This window comes from Rhodamnia argentea, chromosome 7, assembly GCF_020921035.1.
Source record: "Rhodamnia argentea isolate NSW1041297 chromosome 7, ASM2092103v1, whole genome shotgun sequence".
NCBI lineage: Eukaryota > Viridiplantae > Streptophyta > Magnoliopsida > Myrtales > Myrtaceae > Rhodamnia > Rhodamnia argentea.
Window position 1 is genome coordinate 25,232,573 of NC_063156.1, and position 18,812 is coordinate 25,251,384.

An 18,812-nucleotide genomic window follows, 5' to 3' on the forward strand; every position below is an offset into this window, starting at 1 on the left:
TAAAAATACTGCAACCTGCTTGTTCAGTACAACGCATATGCCAAAAGGGGTTAAAAACAATTTTTTGGAAGCTGCTATAAGCCGCTCTGATTTTGATGGTGTCGCAGCTCTAAAAAACTTGCCAAAACGCCTTATTAGATTTGCGACGACCCCTGTACATACCCATTGCTAGGAGAAAACTGTAGCAGACGGGCTATGTTCTTCGGCCGCCATTATCGAGTAACTTGTAAACGAGGATTGATCATTTTTGCAGGTAGCATACACGGATTTTGCACCTTGCAAGCAACAAATCGAATGTCTTTAATTTTTTTCTAGGGCAATTAAGATAAACTTTCTGCATCATCTTCTTTCTTTCTTTTTTCATTCTGCTGAGATCACGCTGATGGCACATTCCATGCAGCTATTCTGCACTTTTTTTTTTTTTTTGGGTCGAAGCTATTCTGCAGTTAATTATTGAGCAATATGGTATGATATGAATCTGAGCTCAAGGGGTGCATCACCTGATGTTAAGAGGGAGAGAGAGAGAGAGAGAGAGAGAGAGAGAGAGAAGGAGTCTATTTTTCTTTGTGATGAAGAGAAAAAAACATGATGGTTTATATGATTGGAGGTGAATAATTCAAACCAGAGGGTTGTTGCAGAGGGTGATTATTATCAAATCATAGGCTGATCCTGACCTTAGTTGGGAACCAGCTTTTTTCTTTTGGATGCTGTGTTTTTTTTTTTTATATTTCCTTTGACAAGACAAAAGCAAAAGTCACCCAACAAAAAAATAAAAAAATAAAGGCCTCCCCCTCAAATAATTCTCTCCTTTCTCTCTCTCTTCCCTGAGAGAAATGGCCAAAAAAAAAAAAAAAAAAAAGCCAGGGTTTTCGTTCTGCAAAATATACACTTCTGTCTGGCAACATTGCCTTCTTGTTGTGGCTCAGATTCCCTTCTTATCTCTCTCTCTCTCTCTCTCTCTCTCTGGAAGCCTCTTTCTTGAACCCTAGACAACATCAATAATGCAGGAAAACTTCATGCAACCTTCCTGGGGAACCATCCATCCATATTTTTTTTTCTCCTTTAATGGGGTTTGCTTCATTTCGTTTGCCCTCCTTAAAGTCCCTCTTTGTTTAGCTGAAAATTGAAACTTTTTTTGGCATTATAATCACAGAAAACAAGAGCTTCACAATCTAACGACAATTCCTAAGCCATGTGCTTAAAGTTCCTCTCTAGCAACAGCAGTAAGCCTCCCTTAGACCTTGTGAAGAGAGGCGGACAAGACCATGAAATTTCGACATCTGAAATGAGGATGGCCTGCACATGGACATGCTTCTTTTGCTCCATCTGTCTGAACAAATATGGCAAATAAAGTTTCAAAATTTTTAATCCCCACCTCAAAGCTTTGATCTATCACAGAAAGCAAATCTATATAGAAACATACAAATATAAGATATATCATCATGGAGTATAAGTTTGCTATACATCTTTATAGAATACAAAAAAGGGAGAGCGACGCCAAGAAGAAGAAAAAGAAAGTAGAGACCAGAGACCAGATGATACTAAAACGTAATTAACAAAACCCTCCTCACTGAAGACAAAAGCAGTATTAATGGCTGACTTGGAAACAGTAAACCCACAAAGCCAATAGCTTCTCACTTCTCATCGCTCCTCCATGCATCTCTGTCCCGATTCCGTGTAAACCCCCCCACCCGTGCTCGGTTCTAATTCACCGGTTCGATATCGGGTTCGGACCGCTCGGGACCTCGTGGGCTCCGGCTTCGAATTGCCGCGAGGAAGCCTTGCGGTTGCTGGCCTTCTTGGGGTGAAAGCTCACAGTGGATGAAGATGAAGATGATGACTCCATGGAATGATCTGATGACGAGAGAAGAAGCCTCCGAGCAATGATTAATGACGAGGAGGAGCGCACGAGCGACGGCTTCTCGGCTCCGTCCATGGGGTGGATCGTCGATACAAGGAACACGAAGCTGAGAAGGGAGAGGAAGAGGAAGAAGGTGATGAAGAGATGGTTGAGCTTTGTGTGTCCTTCTGAGAGCGACGATGACGTTGAAGAAGAAGAAGAAGCTGCCATGCAATCAAAGAATAGAAACCACCCCCCAATAGCCCACAAGAGATCAATATCCATGAACCAGAGCACCCGAGGCTAATTGAAGGCTCAGAGAGAGAGAGAGAGAGAGGAAAGAAACTTCAGCAAAAGCGAAAGGAAGGGAGGTTTTGAAATTCGATGCACATTTGAGTGTGTAGAAGGAGAACCCTTCCAAAAGACCAACTTAGCAATTTCAAGTGTGTGGGAAAGGTTGTCGGGGAATGAGTGCTTCATTTTTACCAAATTTGCCCTTGGTCTAAGTCCTTGGTTTCGTGTGCCGCCAGTCTGAGAATTTGGTTTCGAAACTTAAAATGGCTACGGGCTGTTTTCCACTATGAAATACCAACACTCTCTGGGGTTTACGTGTCGTATCCGACATTCTTCAATATTTTGACGCGCTCCCATACTCTCCGACATGTGACCGATCCGTGATTAGCGCTCTAAACACGCCAATAACACTCGAGTCCAGCATGATATGCCATTTTGACACATACGGGTCAATTTTAAGTATTTTCAATAAATTAGGGATCAAAATATAAATTTATCAAAAATATATATACTTAAGTCATATACCTATCCATAAAAAATTAATATACTCAGCCATTAAAAAAAGAAAAAAACTAATCGTCATATAACATAACATAAGAAAAAAAAGAAGAAAAAGAAGAAACTCACTACTGATATAATTTATCATGTATATATAAAAATACACATTTAATTAATAACATGTCCCAACGTGTCGGAATTCTTTGTTTTTTTATAATGACGTGATGATGTCGATGCTACTTAGGTTTTCGATGCACGACATCCATACCTTTAAATTAAGAAAAAAAAATTGCACATGACAAGTACGTATTCTATGCACTATGGGTAAACTTTTCATTTTACCGTCTATTCCTTTAACAACATTATTCTTAAGCAGAACTTGACTCTATTCGAACCGTCGAATCTGATGTTTCTAATGGCAAAGCTGGCGAACTCCACTTATCCTTTTGATGCGAATGGACATGGAGTACACACACGCATCTGGTTCATGCAATAATGCCACTTAATATATGTCCGACCATGTGTCTTTTTTTTGACAAAAGGACACCTCAAATGCCAATATTTATATATGACGCTCACTTTGGTGCCAATAATTTTTTTTGGGATTACTTAAGTGCCAATTTTGTTGAAAAACGATTATTTAAGTGCCAACTCCTATGATGTCTCAGGAATTTTTTGCCGTTGACACTAAAGTGAATGTTTTTTTTTTTCCGACTTGGCATTTAAGTGATAAAAAAAACATTAACACCAAAGTAAGCGTTGTACACAAATATTGACACTTGAGGTGTCCTTATGCCATCTTTTTTCTATTGAATTTTCACATGTTCTGTATCTATGGATGCCTCTTAGACTGAACATATGATCTGTGGACTGATAAGGACAAGTCTTTCCAATGCACCAGAAAAGTAATTAGGGCAAACCCTTCTGCCCCCCTTGCAACAGCAATGCTGTTTTCAGCACCAAGGAAAGCATTCTTTGCTAAGATCTGCAGTCTCTTTCCTATAGATTATTGAAGACATTTGCGTACAGATTTGGCCGCCTTTCAACATGAGATCGTTGTCGTGCACCTGAATTGCTTGAGGTTTCAAATTGTTTTGAGGTTTCAAAAGATAGGACCTCGATCCAAACACGTGTTTGAGAATCAACTCAATAATTACACCTCTCTTAAACCACAAACATGCACGACTCAGCCCAACAATATCCAAATGATAGTGTTTTTATTTTATATTTGGGCTATATTAATGGTAATTGTAATTTACCATTTTACGGGATTGATCTAGTAAGGAAAGATATAAAGATTCCTAATTAGTCTAATGTAAAAGGTTTAGGACTGAATTGGCATAATTACAATAAGTTTAGGACTTGATCCCCAACTCAAAAGGAAGGGCATTTTTAGGGACTAGCCCGCTTCTTGATAATTTTCCTCACAAATAACCACACATAAAAAGCAATTACAAAATGAAATTCGTTAGGAACAGTCTTATTGAGCTAATGATACATAATATAGTAGAGGAGAAGCGCTTGAGTTTTGAATTATCGCTATTCTGTATCAAGAACTATAAATTCCAAATCAGATGCTCAAATCCATTTTCTTTTCTCTGTTACTGTGTTCTAGATTGTAGCTATGCAAATTTTTTGTACCGTTTTCGCTGCCCACACTTTTCTCCAGAAAGAGACATTAATCTCCACATATATTGCAATAAGCATGGGAATACATGTAGTGGCAAGAAGCTAAAATTATGAGGATGGAGGAGGGCATTCGAGTAAATTTGCCCAAAGAAGCTGGCAAATGTACACGGTGTAGCTTTATAATATTTTATATCTATATGGAGTCAAATTGGTGCAGTCCGTAAAATCTGAGAAAATGGAAAAAAGCATCCTGAAAGAAAAAGACGATGGGCACTCGAAAGTAAAAGGGGGAGAGGTGTGGAAGGAGAGGTCTTGGCTTTTCTTGCTTGGACGGTACCCAAAGATTTTAATAATCTTTCTTTGACTTGGAAACAACTAATTAGAAAAAAACCCTTAATCATGATTAAATTAATTAAGACGCGTGTCATTAGTTGTCGAACACAAATTATCGAGTACGAGTCATGTTTTCTTGCCTCATTACTTTTAGTCCATTGCTAACATCTACCTATATATAGTTGGAAAATCTTGTGGCAATTTAGGTAACTTAATAATCAAAATTCATTTTTTTTCCAATTACCAATTGTATCAATTGACATCGTGAATTATACATCTATAAAGATCGTTACAAAACGCACATACGCACAAGATTTATGTTGAGAGGCTCTTAAAGCATAAGCTGACCACCTAAATCATGAAATATCAAAATCTAGCACTCGAAAATTTTAGCAAATAATGCTTTTTTCATGAGAGATTTCTTATCTTTATCTGTGAATATATCATTAAACTCATTGATTAGTTAAGACGCAAGTTGAAACTCACATGAGTAACCCAATTGGAGAGTTTGCAAAGATAATTAATTGCTCCCAAAAGAACCAAATTTCATAAACGACATAGAGGAACGTTAAATAACAAGTTTAAGAAGTGAAGACTCCCTAGATCCGCCTCTTACTTATCCTTCTTCCCCTTTATGTCCATGCCACAAACCTCAACCCACCCCCTTCCTCCCGAGGAATGTGTGCTTCCAAAAGATCTTTTATATTATATCCAATCCCGAAATTACTTCTATACATATGACCAACAATGAGACAAATAAATGCAATAGCTAAATGATGATGACCAATATAGTCAACCATGAATTTTGCGTTTGTGGATGGAATCCCCCTAGAAGGGTTAGAATGGTAGTTCTCGATCCTTGAGATGTATCAAATAAATGACTATGTGAATCGGGATTTTCAGCATAAAGATTCCACTGACCTACAAAAAGTAGTCTTAACCTTTCGGGATGCGGTAATGCATTGTTGGCTTTCTTCATGGGTCATGTGTGTTGAATTTATATTACTAAAAATGATTATTGAACAGGAAAAAGAGGTTTTTCCTCTCTTTTCTCTAGTTGAATTTCTATTGCTAAAAATGGTTATTGAAAACGATCTGGATCTGCTCATTGCGTTGTTTTTTTATTCAAACATCATTTTTTTTTCCGCGGGGAGGATTTGATACTAACCTACCTCATTAAGGGCCATGACCTTTTTGGCAATGCTGGTGTGGGGCTAAGATTGATTCAATCTTTCTTTCCAATCAAGTACAAAATTGGCCAATTAAGACATCGAAAGCACGTAAAACATATAATTAAATAAATTTCTTGGTCTTATACATTGAGTAATTATGAACATGAGCAAATAATGCTCAGAAAAGGAGTGGAGTGGGTCCGCGATGAAATTTTGTCTCTTTGGAAACAAAAATAGTAAAAAAAAATGGGACAAAAATAATTAAAAAAGACACAGAAAACAAAGCTTACTATCCTCTACAAAAATAAAATAAAATAAAATAAAATAAAAAAGATTTGCTTCTCCCATTGTGAATGAAAAGCTAAAGGGACGTGTATGTTCCCATGGTGGGTGACGAATGGGTCCCCTACAAAACCCTCGTTACATGATCTTAAAAAGACTTGTACGTCGAGGAGAAACTTGTCATTTCACCGGGATTTACGACATTTTCAAGAAATCAGTGTCTTATCGTTATCATGGCCCCTCCCCCAACCCCCCCAAAAAAAAAAAACGAGGAAAAAAAGAGAAAAATGTGCATTCAAGTTCAATATTCATAGCCCCAACCAAAAAAAAAAAGAAAAAAGTTCAATATTCATAGGAAAACTAAATAAAAAGATTAGCTTTGTGGAGATATTCAACTTGTTGGTTCTCATTAATGTGAGCTTATTATGTCAAGAGAGGTTGCAATCAACAAAATAAAAAGACTAAATTGGTCATAAAATAAAATAAATAAAAGAGGAAAAGAAAAGATTAGACTCGGATGACATGAACATCTCACCTACTTTGCAATGTCTAAACCACACATTCTTTTTTTCACACCTTCATCTTCTTGCTACACGCATGCACGCGTGCGTGGATGTTGATGTATCCCTTTGCTCGTCGCGTTTGCATTTAGACAAGATCGATGTTAATTCACATTGGAAGAGGTTTTGAGGAGAGAAGCACCAAAATTTTACCTCATCGATCGATGTCTTCCATTCGTTGACACACCCATGTGATGGGTTTGCATTCTTCACCACCGATTACGTTAATTAGGACGGCTGGAGTCCAATGTCAATAATTTTTTGTCTAAATTTGCTGAATAAATTCAATTGGTACCAATATGAAAAAAGGTTTAAAACTAAATTGATCAAATGAAAAAATTTATAATTTGTTTAATATTTTTTATATATTTTTTCTCGAGAACATTTTATCTGGTCGATGTCTTTCAATCTTTGACACACCCATGTGGTGGGTTTGCAATCTTCCAAGACAATTCCCGTTGCTAAAAGTCAAAGAAGTGGACCTTAGTGAGATAATATTAATAGCGATCTCTCTCTTGTTGGGGACCCTGGAAATCAGGAATGCTTTTCGACCTGGAGGACAATGCCACCTTTTATGAAATGATGATCAACTGACCCCCCCACCCACAAAATTAAACAAAAATAATTATAAAATTAATTATGATGAAATGATGATGATCAATATGCAGGTGAGCAGCAAAACCAATGACACATTGTATATGTTCTGACCCAAATTGTCAACAGATTGTGGTCTATAGCTGAAAAACTCTGGCAACACCCTTATTATAATGGCACAAGTTTAGGTGCATGATGGGGCTCGTATGTTCTGGCTAATCATAGAAATGGTTTTCGTTTGCCGATATTTTCGACCTAGAAAGGGGTGTATATATATTTGCATCTATATTGTTTTTCTTTTTTGCAGCTAGGCGATCTCACGAATCGACTTTCGCGTCTCGAATTAATTTTAGTTCCACGGTGGTCAAAATTTTTTTTTTTTTTTTAAATTTAAATGGAGTGCGTTTTTACATGGTTATATAGAGGATTGAAGAGGGGCAGAGTTGGGCACACGAAGAAATCTTCGAATTGATTATTTAGGTTTTGAAGTCGGACATGTCCGGGTGCTAAACCGACGGAATAGAATAACAAAAAGGCGAGTGGGACATGAGAGGGAAGGAATTTCTTGCCCTTGATTTAAAAACGTAGGGACAAAATAAAACTTAGATTACAAATGAGGCGAACTATGTTATCAACAAAGAATATATTATGCTTTTGAAGACTTTCTGCCTGAGATATAACTTGTCAATTGGGTGGCTTTGCTACCATTAAATGAATTCCATTCCCAATTCTGGAGAAGGAAGAAAAATTCGGAAAGCATAAGTTCTTGGGTGTTGGCAAGGCATCACTTTTGGGAAAAAGCATGTGATTATGTAACCCTTTTTCCCAATGGGTTTAAGGTTTTTGACATTGTTCTTTTTACACTCACCAAAGTGGGAACCGACTTGCGGAGAACCCTAGAATTTAGCACCTCGTGACTTCTTCTGAGCTGCTTTTTTTTGGGTTCTCTAAGAGCACATCGAAGTGGGTCAATGTCATGATTATTCATCTTGACATGAACGTGTGTTTTTTTTTTTTTTTGATATTATTTGGGTTCGAAGTTAGTGAAGTCAATCCTCGTTTAGTGTTGTGTTTGAAAATCACTTGCTGTAAAAGCTCTTGGCTGGAGCAAGTTGGCCGCCTAATCCTACCCACTCCTTATAGGTCTAGCTCAACTGGCATTTTTACGTTGTAGAAGAAAAATGAATGGCTTCAAGTGAGGTCATAACTTATACACATACATAGGCACATATACATAGGTATGTTTATATATATATATATATATATATATATATATATATAGAGAGAGAGAGAGAGAGAGAGAGAGAGAGAGAGAGAGAGAGAGAGAGAGAGAGAAATAATTGTGTTTATTAATATAGATAATATAAATAAACACAGATAAGAAACCGCAAGCCACCGTTTGTTGAGTGAAAACATAAAATTCAAGAAAATTATCAAAAAGGTTCTAAATATGTGGTAATTAAGCTGATTTAGTGCTAATTTTTTTTGTCAATTCAGTCTTAAATATTTTACATTTGTGTTAATTTAGAACATCCGATCAACTTTGGCCGGCCGACATCGACGTGGACGCTGGTCGGCTCCGACATGGCAATTTTAAATAATATTTTAATTCTTTTTCTTGTCTTCTTTTTCCTCCTTCAGCAACTAGTCGGAGGAGAGGGCCGACGAGGCCGAGTCCCACCAGATCTAGCGAGGTCTCAGCCCTCGTTGTCCCTCTCTTCTTCTTCTTCCTCGACCAAAGGAAGAAGAATGAGAAAAAATAATTCAAAAATATATATAAATTATTATAACTTGCCACTTTAGCACTTACTTGTCAAAGTTGGTCGGATGAATTGAATTGGCATAAATATAAAAAATTGAGAATTGAATTGGCCAAAAAAAAATTATGACTAAATTAGTACAATTTTGAAATCCGAAATGGCATTGGAACGCACATCACGCTTATGAATTCTCCTATTATTGAGGTTACGGAGTCAATTTTTGTAGGCTATATAGGTTTCATTGAAAGGCACTTCTCACCGGCCCGATGCTACTGGCTACTATAAAGTGATATTCCACGATGAATGATAGACCGTACAAGGCCATGCATGCTACGTAATACCTATCCTCTCTTCTTTTTTCCTCCTTTAATAAAGCATACGATAATGCCTTTTTTATGAAGCTTTCCGTTGCCCTAATTATAATATCTGTCTTAGATTTTAGGCAAGCTTTCAGGTGCTTTCGGGGATTTAATTCTTTATAATTATTCCGGTCAAAGATTATATACAATAGTCAAATTTTGAGGAAGATAATGTGCCAATAATTGTACATATATATATTAACTTGTACCTTTCACTTGCATGCATGTGCTTTGCCTTTGTTGAAAGAGTTGCTAGAGTCCAGGTAAGGAGACTGATTGGAACTCCTTTCAGATCATTTGATCGACTTAACATGTTCTTCAAATTGTAATCAACTCTAATCTCAGAGGGAAAAAATTACTGAGACAAAACCCTGGAATGCACGAATAAAGCATAGAAAAATGTCATTAAGTGTAGACTCTTCATTTCGGGTTAGAAGATCATCGATTTCATCGGGGATCTTGTTTTCTCTTTGAGTTTTTCGCAAAACCCGTGACATTCGGGAGGATGTTGTATCACATGTTGCAGCAATCCAATCATATCTCCATTTTTTAACAGCTAATCAGCATCACCAGTTAGAACACATTCCTCCCCAAAAAGAGCTAATTAATACAAGCTAATAAGAAACTTTAAACTGGACGAGTGATCACCTTTGTGATTCATCGGATCTAGTATTGCGATATATGTAATTGATTTTATTTTATTTTTTCTGTCGTGGCTTAATGGGTCACCATCCTTTCGTCTCAGTCTCACCTCTGCATCGAGAGAGAAGGTTCCAAATTTGCTCAGTCGGATAGAGATTCTTCGCTTAAAGAATGGCAGTCAAGAAAGTTTATAAAGCTGAAAAGCAGACACACACACACACACACAAATATGGGAATAAAATACACATAAAACTAAGCCTTGTGGTATTAGGGCGTGCATGGCAACTTTTCTATTCTAGAAATTAACTTTTGGTTGGAAGTTGATTTTTCTACTTTTAGAGAGGAGTAATTTTTTTTTTACTTCTTCAAGTGGCTCCAAAACTACTTCTGGAGTAAAAAGAATACTCCAAAAGTAGAAAAATGAAATTGCGTAATCAAATGAATTTCTGCTTCAGAAATTGCATTACCAAATTGATTTCTGCTCCAAAAGTGTTGCGCTTAGCCTATTGAAAAAAAAAAAAATAAATAAATTAAGGAAGTGACCATACTTTTCTCTTTTTTGGAAGAAAATCAGGTCTCGTATCTGAAACAAGTGAGAAAAATCAGATCTTTAGCAGTTCCATTTGCCTGTCCGGTCTCATGCAAGGTAGCTTTCGTGGGAGAAACGTCCAACGTGAAGACTCAGAAAGTAGCCAAGACCATTTCTTGTGGTCCACTTTTCGATGACCCACAAGTATATGTCGAATTCTAAATCTGATGATTGTACTATGATGACGCCGCAGCAACGTAAAACGGTGCACAGCAGCATCTTCTATTGGCCCAGGGAAAAAGGGCACGTTGGATTGAATGGTAAAAGGTTAATTTCTTCTTTATTTATTTTTTGGACTTTTCTCTCTTTTTAAAGAAAAAGGGTGAAAATGATTAACGGGTGTAGATTATCAACCATTTAGATTCCACCAAGCGAGGAAAAAAGGGGTACTCGTCGCAGCGACTCCGTAGACGAAAACCCAGGATTTGCCGACTTCGCATTCCGTAGAGGAACGCTTTAGCAAGAGGAAAAGACTAATGTTTACTAAGGTGGTGATTGAATGAGCTAAGACAAACTTTTACTTGATCATAGTATGTTTTATCTTAAATTTTCTGAATTAGGTTTCGTTATAGATGGGTGGGGTCCTGTTTTTAAGTGCGGGATTTTTTTGCTTTTCATAAAGTTGGGGACACCGGGAATGGATTAGCGTGCAATAAGAAGTTTCCGAGCAAAAAGAGAGATTTCCATGTAAAGATGGTAGGGCACAAGGATCGTCTTCTCAAACTTGCCTCTTTGTTTTTTATCCTACATGATCTTTTAGAAAGTATTACCATCAATTCAGCTAGTGATTGATGTCTCTCCACCCACCTTTAATCATTCGAAATCAATAAAATTTAATCAAATTATCTAGCGAGAAATCCGCTGCCACCTCATCTAAACCGTGTAATCTTTGACCGTCTCATTCCGCCTTAGTACTATAGTTTGACGAATAATTAACAAAAATATAATCGAGAGATCATTCCAGAAAACATTCATGTACAGCAATTATGAAAAGGGGAAGTGCGAAACATGTGACTTTTGTGCATTTCAAATTAAAGCAGTTTCCTGTAGAGAGGGGACAAAAGCCATACAGCTCCTTTGGGCGCTGTTTCTGGAGGGTGCCTGAGTCTCCACAAAGCAAAGCAACACAACAATGCGCCCTCTCTTTTAACTTTTAAAAGGGGTACAGACAGTTTCCAATGTTTCCATTGCCTCGGTGTCAGAAACATTTCAGTGTCCGCTCAAACCAAGTAACAGGAGATAGTCTGCGATAGATGTTTCGTTTTGGAAAGGGATCTCGGCGTCCTTGAAGTTTCCATTACCTGTCCACCAAAGAGAGAGACAGAGACAGAGACAGAGACAGAGACAGAGATTTCAATTATATGGCGGGCACACTAAGACTTTCGAAGTGTATCAGAATCGCTTTAAATGGTCGGAGGCGACATAAAAATCTGTGGAGTGTGCAAGAAGCCCACATCAGTGATCGTTCTTAACTTTGGAGTAGAGCCAATAATAGCACCTAAAGGAAAGAATGTTAGATGAGAAAAATTGCAAAACAAAATTGTCAGAACAGCGCCTCACTTCCACCTAAGGGACTGCCTAATTCCAGTGTAGATGAGCCCTAGCGATCTCCCGATCAAGCAGATGAGGAAGAAGGATACAGCGTCACTGATTTTTTTAACGAAGGTTCTGATAACCGGTGTAGTTATGTCTGACAATTCGAGAAATAGACTGAAGTAGTACCTCCTGCATTAAGAAAGTTGAACAACCAGTCATGTCCACACTCATACCAAGGTAGCTGTGCCTCATATCATGCCAATACTTTTTGGCTGAATCATACTAATAGTTGGTGCAGTGCTGATACATTGTGTCAGATACTTTCATAGCCGAAAAATCTCAAACATCTAGGCTCATGTATGCAATCGACCAAAGGAACAAAGCAAAGATCTATATGCCGGAACCTGCCCTTCGAAGTTCGAATGCAATGGATTGGGAAAAGTGCCAGCCAAGAATTGAGTGAGTCAGACTAATTTCCTGACATAGCATTGTACTTCCTGAAAGAGAGGCCACCAACCCCAAAGTACACGTGTGCATGCCTATTTGCATCACAAATAGGTATAGCGCAATAGGCTCCTGCACCGTGTTCACTTAATTTCCTCTGTACTGGACGTTAAAAGACCAAGTCCACTGTACAAAGGAGCAGCAGATGGGTCTTGCGTAATAACTATCAGAAGGACGTCTATACCAAAGTAAGGAACACAAGAACTTTAATCGCTTTTGGTAGCCTTAGCAATCCAATAATTGGCACAACAACTCAATGTTCCAAGAGCCCGAATCAGTAGTTTCAATTCTCCATCTCAGCGTCCAGCATCTCTCAGTCTCATTTCTTAGCTTCAGTTCTACAGATATAACTTGTAATAACTATACAAGAAGATGAGACAAGCCCCTACTTTCAGTTCTAGAGATATAACTTCATTTGCTCTAGTTAGACATACGGTCATGTTTAAGATCCATTCAGTAGATGAGAAGAGTTGATCAGCCCCGTTCTAGTTACTACTTAGCCTAGTCACCCATCAAACCACTTTCATTTACTATGATATGCACTCATTCCAACCATCTTGTGAATATATTCCACATCACTTGTCTTCAGGGTTATATGGGCCTAATATACATGTAGTCTCATCTATCTATTAGCTTAAGCTTTTGAACTAGACTTTCTAACACATCTCTTCACATCTATTGAACTGCTTAGAGATAGTATAATTCTTCCAATCAATGAGTTAGTTTCACATTTCCTCGTGGACATTTTCTGGTAGATGCTGTATCCACTCCTGCATTTTCATTATATAAAGAGAAACACCTGGAGTTCAAATTCTCATAGACAATTTCCAGTTGATTCTGCATCTACTCATACATCTCATCTAAAATAAGGAAAATCACTAGGATATTTGCATTAAGCACGGGCATAGAAAGGAAAGTATTCTTCATATCGACAACACATTGCAAGATGTATAAAAGGCCAGTATGCTAGTGGTCATATCAAACTCACCAGAATATAAACCAAAAAATTGACTGTGATAGAAATAACTTACCACCCTGTTAGGGCCCTTAGTTCTTTAGTTCGCTTCACAGGCATTGAAAATTGGCCAACGATGACATGATGAAGCAGAGATGACCTTGTTCCAGACTTCTTCCGAAAAAAGTTTTCCCACCAACCAAGATTTTCTGAGATGCTTTTGCTTGGTTCCTCAATGGGCTGACTTTGAAGTATACAGAGGTCAAAGCGATCCTCATACATGGAAACTACTGCCTCTATGTTTTGATGCAACCACAGGTTCAAAGCCACCTGTTGGTGAAAAGCAAAGGCTAAATCAAGTGTATCTTTTTATAGGAAAAACAATTCAACAAATGCAGCGATATACAACACAGGGTCCAAAGAAGAGAACACGAACATATATGATGCCTAAATAGAGCATGCTTAAATCTTCAGTAATCCCTATCAGAAACCATTGTAACAGGAAGCAAGTCAAATACTGTATTCAAATTCCGTGTCAAAAGTATGTCCCCTGAAAACACCAAAATGTTGTTTAAATCGACAGTTCACTTTCCAGAATAATAAGAAGCAAATTGAAAAACAATTCAGGGCCCAAGAAATGCTCTCTTTTGCATTCTTTTCTCTGTTAGTGACATTTTGTGTTTATTTATTTATTCCATGTGCACTACCAAAGGTGCAAAGAAACAGCTACCCACCATTTCCCTTGACCATTGAAAATTAGGTCCAGATGTTAGTTTTTTCTATTTTTTCTTCTAAAAATGTGTGCGGGGGTGGCCCGGCCCCCCCGGCGGGCGGCCGCCACCGCGGCCGCACCGTTGGCGGCGGTATTTGGAAAATGGATTTTATTTCTGTTCTGGAAAGTAGAATTTTGTTTCTCATTTAATCTATTTTAACAACTTTTTGAAATAGAAAATAAATTGCGACCAAACGATTTTGAAATGGTTTGAACAAATTTTTCGATTTTTCCCCCTAATTTATCCAGCACGCAGCTGAGTCATCCATTGTAGACACATGAAAGACTCATTAGGTTGCTGTGGGCTTTCATAAAATAGTGGCCCAGTCAAACCATAATGTCAAGGATTAAGCTTGCACACGTAATGCTAAAGACATCTCTCTGAACCAATAAGCCACAGTCTCGGACCACCTATTCTTGCTCCAGCTATCCAACAATCAATGGGTGGGAGGACGTAAAATGGAAAGAGAGAAGATCACATCATTCTACTTTCCATGTAACACCTAGCAATTGCAAAGAAGAAACACGAACAGGAAAATGCTTGTCTATTTAGGGAAACATGCATGATCAACAAAGAACATTTAAGTGGACAAATGCACTCTTGATGACACTTCCTCAAAGGAAAGGCTTGATTTGTCTATTAGCAACAAAATAAGAAAACATTACCTCATTACGTAATCTTTGAAGAGCTCGGGTTGACAAAGAGCACAGAGCCAAATCCAAATTATTCATCTCATTTGACAAATTTCCATCTACGGAGATGAGCTCCAAATAGATACTTGCAATGCCATCTGCTATTGCAATCACCAGATCTTCTAGAATGGAAATCCCCTGTGAGACAAACAAGCAACTGTTGTAATAGCAATCCTTCCTGCCAGTACATTGAGAGAGGTATTAGAATGACGTCCAAACAATTCTGCTGAAGTGCTATGAAAAGAGATAACAATGATGCTGAAGGGCTGCACTGAGTGTTGTAAGAAAGCAAGGCTGCAGGAAGCAAAGAAGCATGTATAGCCTGTAGTAACACTATGACATGTCCAGAATACAGTATTCATATATGTCAATGCCTTCCAATGACGTATTACTTTGCTTCCAGGTTCATAATAATAGAATATAGCAAATTGGAATTGTAAGCAGTTCATCATTGGGAGATATGTCAATGCCTTCCAATGACGTATTACTTTGCTTCCAGGTTCATAATAATAGAACATAGCAAATTGGAATTGTAAGCAGTTCATCATTGGGAGACGTTATTATTTGGTAATAAGAATGTCCACATTATTTTGACTGTCTACTCTCTTTCTCTCCCCTCCCCCATCCTTCCTTCAAGTTCATAGTCTATGTGCTGTAGGAGGGTTACACTGTCAAATATGCAGAAGAAAGAGTTTTATTTTCTGCGAGGATACTAAAGGTACTCTTGTTGCTTTGGCACCTAGCTGTCTAAAAGATGATATATAGAAGCCCGTCATAGTTCAAAAAGTTTGATGCCTCTTCCTCAAGCCAGTAAAATCAGCAGCATTAAAAGAGTTCAAGTTATGTTTTCAACTTCGTCTCAAGTTCCAGGAACCAGTGGTCTTAGTTGGTTTGTGTCTTTCATGAAATAGCTATTTCAAGTTGGTGACTTCAAGTACGCTTTCAGCTTAATTTCATTAAAGACATGAACCGACAAAGAGCAGCATCTACCTGAGAGAACCAAATTTTAAAAAGCAGAGTAATTCTGCAAAAAGATCCTCCTTGCCCGATCTCCTGATGTTCTGAAGTATGGTGCTGTCTCCTTCTAATTTCTGGAGCATCAAAGTAAATAATGCCTGACAAGATAAACAATGGTGCATCAATCAACTTGAAAGTTAAATCCGAGAACACACCAATGCATGCACATAAAAGTGCATGTCTACCCACACTGAGTTGAATAACTTGGAAGGCACCTCTTTCACATCGCTACTTCTTTCAGAAAGTTCATTGTCTAGCCAAGCCACACACACAGGGTGAGAGGAACTCTGTATGATTTCAGAAAACAGAACCAACCAATCTTCCACAGTCCCATTTTCAAAACCTTCTGGGATACTGTCCACCTACAAAAACATATAACATTGGTGAATCCTTCAGACACACCCAGCCACATATTTCAGCTAAAATAGTGACTTCCAGGAAGTGCAAAGTGACTCGAGACTACTGACTGTAGCATAATGTAACAAATAAGACAGTGCCTGCCTCTTTCTCAAGATACGTAAGAACAGCCCAAACCAACCGTAGTCTTGGACCCCCGGCAATAGCGTTCAAACTTAAAGGTTTCTTTGCATGAAGCTTTTCCAGCTCTTGAATTTTATCTTCTGAAACACTGGCATGATCAATGGCTTCTAGAGATTCCACGAGCTTTCCTTTTATTACATCCCAAGCACATTTTTGAAAGTGGTCATCAACCTTTACGTTACTGCAAGCAGAAAAGTTACATGAAAACCCTGGGGAAAAGGGGAGTAATACGGAAAAACAAGCAATACAAGACTAAAACCAGCTGAAGGTAGAAATAAGACATAAGACGTAAATATCTGAAATCAAAGATAGACCTTGGAATCTTTTCGAGGTCTAACCTTACCTACCAGACAGGGTTGAGCCTTCATTGATGGCATCATCATCAGAAATGATCCTTCTAGGAGAAAATCTAGGCTTCCCAATGGGAACAACTCCAGCCATGTATGTAAGAAGGATACTCGCCACTAGAAGTGCCTGATCAACCATAGTTGTGAACTCCAATGCCGTTGCACCATCAAAGTCCACAAGAGAAGCTACACAATGACAGCCAACAGATGATGCCTTCTGCTGATAATCTAGCCTTCTTTTTGCAGTGCCACTACTAAGTCTATGAGTTCCACCTCTCGGAATATGGATAATATCACTGCTCATACAGCCATGCCTCCTGCAACAAAAAGCGCTCGAACATAAGATCGAAACCATCCCTAGGGGATTTACACTCTAATGGCACCAAAATCGTACTGAAAAAACACTATTTATCCCCGATTTCCGAAAGGAAAATTAGCAAAGCAAAAGACAATATGACGCTAGAATCACCTGCCGGCACTTATTCACTGATATTACTGCGAATTTTTTCACTCTCCGAATAAGGAACGCGGCAGAATCCGATTCAAGAACTTGCAAAAACACAGAACGAAAACAGAACGAAGGCCGAAGGCCGATGACGCTTAACACGTTCTGTACCTGAAGTACAACTTCCGGCTGAAGCCTCCTTTCTTGACGCCACCTCCGCGCAAATGCAGCTTGATGCACGACGCTGCAGCCGCACACTCCGCCATGGGCGAGAATCCAGGGCGCCCCCTCGGTCAGCACATTCGTTCGCTCCGGCGCTATTGGAGACCAGATCAGCCCTGTAAACCGAGAACAACGTCAGAGGACGCCCCCGGACGGATCAATCGGCGCCGCAAAAGGAAACGAGGAGACCCCGCCAGAATCGAGCGATGCGGCCAAATCGAACGCGAAACACGGAAGCGCGCGTACCAGCAGCGAGAGCCGGACGAACAGAGGAGCGAGGGGTGGGGAGGGAGGGAGGAAGGAAGGAATTAGGGCACGAGGTTAGGGATAAAGAGGATTCGATTTGTGCGTCCCTTGTTTTTCTGGGCATCCACACTCCATCTCTATCTTACTGGAGCGTAGTACTATGAAAACAACCGAAAAACGGCTGAGTTGTAGACTCGACGAGGGAAAAGAAGGCCCGAAATCGTCCTGCTTTGATTTGATTTTATTTTTTTCGGTTTATTAACATGTTGGATAATGCACCCAAAAGGCAAAAAAAAAAAAAAAACAAAAGAAAACAATCGACTAGGAATACCATTTTACAAATTTCTTAGCAAAATTTTAAATAAAAACCTAAAGTACTCCCATTTTCTCAAAAAAGAGTCTGAAATGAATCTTATTTCAAACAACACTTAAAGTACCCTAGTTATTTTAATTAAGAGCCTCGATCAATGGCATTTTCGTCATTTTCTTTTTCGATCTCTTTTTCCTTTTTTTTTCTTTTATTTTTTTCCCATTTCTTTATTTTGGCCGGCAAGGGTCGCCAACTACCGGCCCTCGCCAAATTTGGACGAGAGTTGGCAGTGGCCGGCAACCCCTTGCCCACTTGGCCTAGCGCTCGACGAGCTCTTGCCGGCCTGCTCGTTTATTAACATAAAAAGCTTCACAAGCCCATTGAGAATCAAAGGGTTCGGTGAGGGTGGCGACCCTCTCTAGCCAAAACAAAGGGAAAAAGAAGAAATGGGAAAAAAAAAATCAAAAAATGAAATGACAAAAATATCTTTAGTCATATCTTTCTTTGAACTAAAGATAGCACATCAAACACTTATTTGAGATGAGGTCCATTCCAGACTTTTATTTGAAATTTTCTCGGTTGTTTTTTTTTATATAGAAAAAGTTAAGGATGGTATAGAAATTAAAAATATAGCTCCGCCCTAAATAATGGGTACAGTTCAGAAGATCGCTTG

The 18,812-nt window shown here is 38.6% G+C and overlaps 2 protein-coding genes across 6 annotated transcripts; both read right to left on the reverse strand.

Moving 5' to 3' along the window:
• Positions 1-1,390: 1,390 nt before the first annotated feature.
• Positions 1,391-8,542, reverse strand: LOC115742467 (CLAVATA3/ESR (CLE)-related protein TDIF). Of its 2 annotated transcripts, none has more exons than XM_048282940.1 (2): positions 8,521-8,542; positions 1,391-2,177 (listed from the first exon to the last, which is right to left on the reverse strand). In XM_048282940.1, exon 2 carries the CDS (start codon positions 2,123-2,125, stop codon positions 1,709-1,711), a length of 417 nt encoding a protein of 138 aa, XP_048138897.1. In that variant the 5' UTR covers positions 2,126-2,177; positions 8,521-8,542; the 3' UTR covers positions 1,391-1,708. The 2 variants fall into 2 exon arrangements, with proteins under 2 accessions (XP_048138897.1, XP_048138898.1); XM_048282941.1 differs by having other exon boundaries at positions 8,515-8,529.
• Positions 8,543-11,550: 3,008 nt separating this feature from the next.
• LOC115742466 lies at positions 11,551-17,993 on the reverse strand. Of its 4 annotated transcripts, none has more exons than XM_030676757.2 (9): positions 17,830-17,993; positions 17,533-17,699; positions 16,913-17,233; positions 16,531-16,750; positions 16,245-16,391; positions 16,003-16,127; positions 14,986-15,190; positions 13,624-13,877; positions 11,904-12,277 (listed from the first exon to the last, which is right to left on the reverse strand). In XM_030676757.2, the coding sequence occupies exons 2-9, from the start codon at positions 17,625-17,627 to the stop codon at positions 12,109-12,111; spliced, it is 1,536 nt and encodes a 511-aa protein (XP_030532617.2). In that variant the 5' UTR covers positions 17,628-17,699; positions 17,830-17,993; the 3' UTR covers positions 11,904-12,108. The 4 variants fall into 4 exon arrangements, with proteins under 4 accessions (XP_048138893.1, XP_030532617.2, XP_030532619.2 ...); XM_030676759.2 differs by having other exon boundaries at positions 17,533-17,676; positions 17,744-17,993; XM_048282936.1 differs by lacking the exon at positions 11,904-12,277 and adding an exon at positions 11,551-11,853 and having other exon boundaries at positions 17,533-17,993.
• Between the last annotated feature and the right edge of the window lie 819 nt (positions 17,994-18,812).

What these genes read in the sequence shown, in the direction of transcription:
- LOC115742466 (XM_030676757.2), bottom strand. Translation starts at nt 17,627, where the DNA reads ATGGCGGAGTGTGCGGCTGCAGCGTCGTGCATCAAGCTGCATTTGCGC. An exon ending in AGCCGGAAGTTGTACTTCAG is followed by an intron (nt 17,234 to 17,532) that starts GTACAGAACGTG and finishes TTTTTGTTGCAG; the next exon opens with GAGGCATGGCTGTATGAGCA. An exon ending in TTACGTATCTTGAGAAAGAG is followed by an intron (nt 16,392 to 16,530) that starts GCAGGCACTGTC and finishes ATGTTTTTGTAG; the next exon opens with GTGGACAGTATCCCAGAAGG.
- LOC115742467 (XM_048282940.1), bottom strand. Translation starts at nt 2,125, where the DNA reads ATGGATATTGATCTCTTGTGGGCTATTGGGGGGTGGTTTCTATTCTTT.